General features: G+C 37.7%; 1 protein-coding gene across 2 annotated transcripts; it reads left to right on the forward strand.

The window, feature by feature from the left end:
• The first annotated feature begins 3,680 nt into the window (after positions 1-3,680).
• LOC107797209 (auxin response factor 18) lies at positions 3,681-7,783 on the forward strand. 2 transcript variants are annotated; one of them, XR_012699158.1, is made up of 5 exons: positions 3,697-4,387; positions 4,506-5,741; positions 6,284-6,896; positions 6,974-7,185; positions 7,292-7,783. XR_012699158.1 is itself a non-coding variant. In XM_016620080.2 (4 exons), the coding sequence occupies exons 2-4, from the start codon at positions 4,626-4,628 to the stop codon at positions 7,365-7,367; spliced, it is 2,094 nt and encodes a 697-aa protein (XP_016475566.1). In that variant the 5' UTR covers positions 3,681-4,387; positions 4,506-4,625; the 3' UTR covers positions 7,368-7,783. The 2 variants fall into 2 exon arrangements, 1 of the variants encoding a protein (XP_016475566.1); XM_016620080.2 differs by having other exon boundaries at positions 3,681-4,387; positions 6,284-7,185.
• Positions 7,784-8,511: the final 728 nt, after the last annotated feature.

Raw genomic sequence — 8,511 nt, forward strand, 5'->3', positions numbered from 1 at the left:
CAAATCGTTGCCTTTTATGGCACATGTGTAAGAGGTGACATGTTCGTTAGGATCGGTCGTACCGTTATATTTGGGAATTTCGGGCATACGAAATTTTTTGGGGATTGGATTCGGTGCCGCATTCGACGGAAAAGGCTTTTGTATGAATTTTTTTGAATCAAGCCCTTTTATCATTGGTGGAGCCCCCGGGATTTGGTCGACCCTAGCATTGTACGTTTCTACCCTTTTGTCGTTGGCTTCGACTCGTTTGGTGAGTTCCTCGAGCAATTTAGTAATTCCGGGAGTAGTCCCCGATTCTTGCTTGTTAGATTTCAGTATGGCAGGCTCTGTTCTGGGGGTGACTTCTCGAAGTGGATTGGAAACCGGCCTGCTTTGTGCGCGAGTTTGGCTCTGTAGCTGAGCTATCGCTACTTGTTGGGCTTGCAACATCTCGAAGATCATGCGTAAGCTGGCCCCGATTTCCCCTGGGTTTTGGGTGTCTTGGGCTACGGATCGAGTACCGCCCTGAATGCTTCTTTCCGGTTCGGAATGCTGGTTTGCTTCCAAAGCTATTTGTGAATTGACATCCAGTGGTATTTCGGCTCGAATCTCGGGTACTTCGATTCGAGCCTCGGGTGGTGCCAAGTTGTTGGTTTCATCTTGAAGGCCGGCTTCGTAATCGATCGGTGAAGCCATTCGATCAGTGGCTATTCGTAGTTGACCCTGAATTGAAGATGTTTTCGAAAATAAGTGCGAGGCACAATGGCATTTTCTTTTTTAGATTTATATCAAATGACCATTGTTATCCTCGGCTCCATGGTGGGCGCCAAACTGTTTACCCGAAGAATGGATAGAGTTGAATTTGTATGCACTTCCGAAGATATGTGGTGCAACTTAATACAAAATGCAAGGAGAGATAAAAGGTGAATGTAGACTGGAGAGAATGTAATCTAGACAAGGCAATCAAGAACAGTGAACCTTAGGATTCAACAAATAGAATCAATCTAAGAAACCGGAATAGCCATTCTTTATTGTAGTGGAATATAATACTTTCATTACAATGTAAGTCTTAGAAAAAACCTATCATCCAGAAATGATAACCAAGCCCTTTTATAGTGGAGGGATTCGGCTCCAAGCATAATAAAATAAACATTCAGTGGGAGACCCATGATAAGTCAGCTTTTCCATAATTTCTGCCAAGATTCCCTCTAGTAGGATTGCAACGGCTTTTGTCTGCGAGCTCGATCTCGCTTAGAATTCTCGATTTTGGTTCGAGCTTGATTTCGGCTCGAACTTGTGATCTTGGTTCGAGCCCGACCCTGGTTCGAGCCCTCGAATTGATTCCAGGTCAATGTTGGTTGGTCTTTGGATTATCAGCACGATAGTTCTACCTGCGTCATGGTTCGATTCTTGTTCGAGTTTGATTATGATATCGATCTCGACACAGACCGACCTCCCCGGGTTCGAGGTTAGGTCGTCCCCCCTTCAGAATCTTAATTCGATACATCACCCTTCGAATCATACCGGACATGCCAAGGCTGAAATCTATTTCGACAGTATACACACATGCATCTTTAAGTTTCAAGTTCACTCATTATTAAGATTATAGAACCTAATCTTACTTTTATCTAACTAGTAATTGCTCCAATTAAGAACATTGATTTTCGACTAGCTACCAACAGATACATCAAATATATGTGGACAGAAATTCAAACATAGATGTAACAGAAAATGCGTGTTTGCAGCCTGCAGTGCATGCAACGTAACTATAAGTACAAGATATTTGTCTTTTACGTACAATTTATCATTTAAGTTGGTTAATTAATATCTATTATTACCTCAGCTTATTATTTAAGCATAATAAGTTAATACGGTTTGAAGTATACATTGCGAGTGTGATTATTTTCCTTGATATGGCAGTAATATTAGCTAACCAGCATTTTTCTTATATAATTGAGTAATTGACTTTAATCTGGCTGTCTTTTAACTTCTGCTTCCTCTAATCAATTATAGGCGGATGAATATTTGTTAGGATTATAAAATAAGATTGTTATGCGTTGAATTTTGAAAATTACTGGTATAAACCATAATAATACCATATTAATTTAATTTTTATTTCGAACAATTTTCTTTTGTTATTAGAAAATCTTTCCTTATTAAAAGCGATTACTATCATATTTGGTCACCAGTTCATTTTTACTCTATATATATAATTTGATTTGTTAGTAGACAAGTAAAATAACATATACTAAAAAGATTTTAAAAACTACAAAAGGCAGAGAGTTATAATTTAAATAGTGAAATAGAGTTGTGTTTATAAAATCACCAGCCAATTATTATACAAGGGAAATGATGTCTAAATCCAAAGTTAGATGGGATGTTTGATCAGTTTTTAACATAAAGTTAGAGGGAGAAAAATAATTTCTCCCTTTTAATTTTATTAAACAAAATTTTATTTATTTGTAAAAAGGATGTCTATTTTTAAGGTGCTTTTGTCAATTTAAACACAAGATTCCTACTGGAGGCGGTAGTTGAGAATTTTTCGCAATGTTGCATGAAGGTAGAAGGTCCTCGGATCATGAACTTTTTTTTCAAAAAATAAGCAATGACGATATCTAGGAAATAAAAACCGACTAACTATGTGCTATCAGCCGTGGTAAATACCTTTTTGAGACCACACGAGCCCTTTAGGATCTCACATAAATGGAGGAACACAAACAATTAGCAGTATTATTATATAGTAGGTGCAACTAATTTAATAATAAACCAAACCAATAGGTGGTTATGTCAAATTACAGTTAGTTAACCTCAGTCAAAATTAAATTAGTGTCCTACCATGGTTAGTCAAACTAACTCTATATTTTGATATTCTTTGGCTAATTAATAAATCACAGCGTTTGCCTTGCTTTTAGAGTAGTATTGACTTCCCATCTTCCACTGACTCTCTACCAGCATCTATATTATCAAACTATAACGATTATTACATTAAATTAATCCAACTTCCCTTATCAAAATGATCAAGTAAATCCAAGAGAATAAATAAATTATTTTTTAATCAATTAAACAAATATGAAAATGACACTTCCTAACATACTATATTTTTTTACTAATACTATAATTCAAGAAAACATAAAGGAAAATGAATAGCTGGCTTTTAAAGATCTTTGTTGTTTTGCTGGCTTCTGAAGATACAGCAGAGTTTCTTCAGATCCGAAGAAAAAGGTCAGAAAAATAAAATTTTATTCAACCAACCAAACCCCATGAAAATAAATTTATCACCGCAACCTTCTCAGTCAAAACTAATTGCACTGAGTTTGTCTAGTATAATTTACATGTACAGTGTAGTTTGTGATTATTATACAGTGAACAGGTTATCCATTACGCACACCAAAGGTAGCGACAATTGCGTAGCCACATACACTAAAGGATTATCAACTGAACACTCTTCATCGAAAAATTATACTGTATATATAGAAACTTATATTGTGTAAAAAATTATTTTTTATATATATATATTTAATTTGAACAACCTTTACAAAATTTTTAGCTTCGTCGTTGCACAGCTTCTGCGGGTTTCCGTAGAAATTTTCTATAAGAAAAAAGAAAAAGAAAAAAGGTAAATAGTGAAAGTTAAAAGAGAGAGAGAGAACTTTTACATGACACACACATACATGTGTGGACATTAGTATACATAGTAACACATACATGCATACATCTATACAAAAACAGAGCGCTCTCTCTCTGTGTGAATATATTTGTTTGCTTTTTGAGACAAAAAGATGACAAAGAGTTTTGTAGTGAAAGCCACACTGTAAACCAGTTTTTCACTTTCCATGACTTTTGATTGATTCTTAGGGTTTTCTTGTTTTTCTTTTTCTTTTCTTTTTTTCCTTGTTGTGTTTCTGTCTGGTGAATTGTGAAGTGGGGTGCTGTTATTTTGTTCTTGGTGTTGGAAACACAGTGTAAAGGTGGAATCTTTTGATTTTTTGGAGCAAAATTACTGAGTTTCTTGATTTTGGGGAGAAAAGTTTGGATTTTTCGGCTGATTTTGAACTCAAAGTGAGTCAAGATTACTGGTAACCTTAATAATTTTGGTGGAGCAGGGGATTTTTTTGTGTTTAATGGATGATTAGAAGGGAATTTCCTGTTTGGAAGCGGTCAAATTGAAGAAAATGAGGAGTTTTGGGTTCAATTTGGTCAAGTTGTTTTAAATTATGTGGTAATTCAACACCCTTTCTTGAGTATTAGAGGCCTGAAACTTTCAAGAAAATTTGACTTTTTTTGGGACTTGAAAACTGGTGGTAGGAGAAATTGCCTGAATTTTGAGATGCTTTTGCAGAGAGAGTACTATGTACTTATAATTGGTATCTCTGGAGATAGATTTCTTTGTTGAACAGATATAGAAAAGGTATGGACTTTGAATTTATATTGTGATTTACTTTGCTTCATTTCTATTATTGTTTTGATAATGGGTATAGTACAATTAATATGCCTAAAGAATATTTGTTTCTTTTATTTGATGACAGCATTTTTTCCATTGCAAGTGTGAGAACAAGTCATCCTAATGGGGAAGTAAGTAGTATTTATGAGCTAAAGAGTTGGTTTTGAATTGATTGTCATATCCGTAAAATTCTGTTGAAATCAAGATGATTACTTTTATGGATCCAAAGGACAAAGTGAAGGAAATAGATAAGTGCTTAGATTCTCAACTATGGCATGCTTGTGCTGGTAGTATGGTACAAATGCCCCCAATTAGTTCAAAAGTGTTTTACTTTCCTCAAGGACACTCAGAGCACGCCTGTGGAAATGTCGATTTTAGGAGCTCCAATATTAGAATCCCGTCTTATATTCCTTGTAAAGTCTCGGGTATTAAATATATGGCAGATCCTGAGACTGATGAGGTTTTCGCCAAGATTAGGTTGATTCCTGTTAGTAGGAATGAAGTTGAATTTAATGATGATGGGGTTGTTGGGATGAACGGTTCGGATAACCAAGATAAACCTACTTCGTTTGCAAAGACATTGACGCAATCGGATGCAAATAATGGTGGAGGTTTTTCTGTTCCGAGGTATTGTGCGGAGACGATCTTTCCTCGTTTGGACTACTCTGCGGATCCTCCTGTCCAGACTATCCTTGCTAAGGATGTTCACGGGGAGACGTGGAAATTCAGACATATTTACAGGGGTACGCCAAGGCGCCATCTTTTAACAACAGGATGGAGTACTTTTGTGAACCATAAAAAGCTTGTTGCTGGCGATTCCATTGTGTTCTTGAGGGCCGAAAACGGGGACCTTTGTGTAGGCATTAGGCGGGCAAAGAGGGGAATCGGAGGTGGACCTGAGACTTCTTCTGGCTGGAATCCGGCTGGTGGGAATTGTATGGTACCATACGGAGGGTTTTCCAGTTTTCTCAGGGAAGACGAGAATAAATTAATGAGAAATGGGGGGAATGGAAACAATAGTGGGAGTTTGATGAGCAGGGGAAAGGTGAAGGCAGAATCAGTGATTGAATCTGCAAATCTTGCAGCCAGTGGACAGTCATTTGAGGTGATCTACTACCCTCGTGCGAGCACTCCAGAATTCTGCATTAAGGCCTCGCTTGTGAAGTCTGCGTTGCAGATCCGTTGGTGCTCGGGGATGAGGTTCAAGATGCCTTTCGAAACTGAAGATTCTTCACGGATAAGCTGGTTCATGGGAACTATATCTTCAGTTCAGGTTGCCGATCCCATGCGATGGCCAGATTCACCGTGGAGGCTTCTTCAGGTAATATGATCTCTGTTTACAGCATCTCTGATGTAAGCACACATATTTCGTCTTGTTTCGATAGACAGAGTCTCATAGTAGTAAAACGACTCTAATCTGTTCAAAGAAAAGATAAACTTAAATGGTGTGCGGCAAACATTTTTTCTAGAGTAAATCATATTTGATTATGTCTTTTGCTTAATATTTCTTGTATAGAAAGAGAGAAATATGCTCCTTGTGTTGGTTATCAGGGATTTTTATGTTCTAGAACAAGATTTCTGATGAGTTCTATGATCTTCTGAAGTTGGAGATATATCCTGTATATTGGTGAAAAATACTTGGAGTGCTCTATCTGTATAAACTCTGTAATGCACAATTTTTCTGCTACCTCCGTTTCGGAGTGGTAAAAATGGTAGGTTTTGTACTTAAAATGGTAGCTTATATTTCCCAAAAGGGGGTTGAATTAGTGCTTACTTGCCAAAGAAGGGGATGGAAGCCGACAATTAATCTACTGTTACTTAATTTAATATGTTCCTCTCTTAAGTTGAGATAAATTGCTGCAGGTGACGTGGGACGAACCTGATCTGCTTCAAAATGTGAAACGTGTCAGCCCATGGCTTGTGGAGTTAGTCTCGAACATGCCTACTATTCATCTTTCTCCCTTCTCACCCCCACGAAAGAAACTAAGATTACCTCAACATCCAGATTTTCCGCTTGATGGCCACCACCTTCCTATGCCGGCTTTCTCCGGCAACCACCTCCTAGGGCCTAGTAGCCCCTTTAGTTGTCTTCCCGACAACACCCCTGCTGGCATGCAGGGAGCCAGGCATGCTCAATATGGTTTATCATTATCAGATATCCACCTCAGTAAGTTGCATTCTAGTTTGTTTCCTGTTGGTTTTCCGCCACTTGATCAGGCTGCAGCAAACCCAAGACCCCCGAATAGTCCAATGATTCGCAAGCCATGCAACAGCAAGAATATTTCTTGCTTGCTAACCATGGGAAATTCCACTCATGAAACTACGAAGAAATCTGATATTGGGAAAGCACCACAACTCGTGCTTTTCGGTCAACCTATACTTACTGAGCAGCAGATCTCTCTTAGCTGCTCGGGAGATACTGTTTCTACTGTTCGTACAGGGAATAGTTCCTCGGACGGGAATGCAGATAAAATAGGTAATGTTTCTGATGGCTCAGGCTCTGCACTTAATCAACGTGGTCTAACGGAAAGCTCACCACGTGACACATTTCAGTCCGAACCAAATACTGAGATTGGACACTGCAAGGTTTTTATGGAATCAGAAGATGTAGGTCGCACTCTGGATCTTTCATCGATAGGATCTTATGAGGAGTTATGCAGGAAATTGGCAAATATGTTTGGCATTGAAAACTCAGAGATTCTTAGTCATGTGCTATACCGAGATATCACTGGCACGGTCAAGCAACTTGGTGACGAACCCTATAGGTGCGTCTTTAACTTTCCCATATATACGAGATACTCTACTCTATATCCACTCTATCCAAATTTAATGTAATATTTCTTATGTGTCTTTTCTTCCTTTATTTTGCAGCGACTTCATCAGAACAGCACGAAGGTTAACAATTCTAACTGATTCAAGCAGCGACAACGTAGGACTCAGGGAATAGAGAGAATGAGTAAATCTCCACTTTCCTTTCGAGCTGTACAGCTGGATGATCGAGTGCTCTGTTCCTAACATTTTAACGATTTCGGACACGCTAAAGAAGATATTTACCAAGTTCAAGAGTGGAAGTTTGCGGTTCAGCAAAATTTTCAGTTCGAATGCTAGCTATTTCTCCAGAGCAGTATGTTTACTTTCTATGTTTCTTGGAATTGTTTCTGAGTTTTGTTCAGACAATACCTACAAAGAACAAGATGGACTTGCTTTTTGTAGGCTTTGTCTGCTGATTTTAGAATTTGTTAATGGAAAGCCTTCTAAGAAGGCTAAGTAATGCTACTTCTAGTTTTATGTTTACTTTGTAAAAGGAAATCTGTTCTTCTTTTATATCAATTGCGTACAGTTTCAAAACTTCACAAACTATAAGCTATCATTCTTGACTTGAGCTCTTAGTCCGGCAGCGAGTGCAACATCTGTCTTCTACTCGAACTATATGTTGCTGCTGCTCTCTCTTCTTTTTTTCAGCCGAGAGTTTATCGGTAACAACCTCTTTGCCTTTCCAAGGTAGGGGTAAAGCTACGTTTATCCCACCCTCTCCAGACTCAACTTGTGGGAATATAAGGCAGAGCCTGCTCTAGGAATACAACTTAAACCTAAAAAATAAGAAAGGAATCTAAGAAGCCTTTTTGTCAACATCATTTTTGGATAAGGGGATTTAGAAAGTATATATTTAAAGGATTTTGAATATTTTGCGTGTTAGATAATGTTATGTTTAAAGGGGGGAAGAAATTCCAAGCATTCTTTTTATATTAAATAAATAAAAGAAAGATTTGGTATTTTTGAAGTTGGATTTTATTAATTTTGAGTAAGTACAACAACAACAACAAACCCAGTGTAATCCCATATATGGGGTCTGGGGAGGTTAGTGTGTACGTAGACCTTACCCATGCCTTATACAGATAGAGAGGTTGTTTCCTCGACACAAGGAACAATAGAGATAAGATAAAGCAACCAAGTAGTAAACAAAGATGACAACAATGTATTATGGTGATGAGCCTGAATGACACAACAACAACAACAAACACAACATGTAATAATAAAGAACCATGACTAAGATAATACAAAACTAGTCTTAGTACTACTCGTAAGCCTAG

The sequence above is a fragment of the Nicotiana tabacum genome, chromosome 2 (genome assembly GCF_000715075.1).
Source record: "Nicotiana tabacum cultivar K326 chromosome 2, ASM71507v2, whole genome shotgun sequence".
NCBI lineage: Eukaryota > Viridiplantae > Streptophyta > Magnoliopsida > Solanales > Solanaceae > Nicotiana > Nicotiana tabacum.

What these genes read in the sequence shown, in the direction of transcription:
- LOC107797209 (XM_016620080.2), top strand. Translation starts at nt 4,626, where the DNA reads ATGATTACTTTTATGGATCCAAAGGACAAAGTGAAGGAAATAGATAAG. An exon ending in CACCGTGGAGGCTTCTTCAG is followed by an intron (nt 5,742 to 6,283) that starts GTAATATGATCT and finishes AAATTGCTGCAG; the next exon opens with GTGACGTGGGACGAACCTGA. An exon ending in CTTGGTGACGAACCCTATAG is followed by an intron (nt 7,186 to 7,291) that starts GTGCGTCTTTAA and finishes TTTATTTTGCAG; the next exon opens with CGACTTCATCAGAACAGCAC.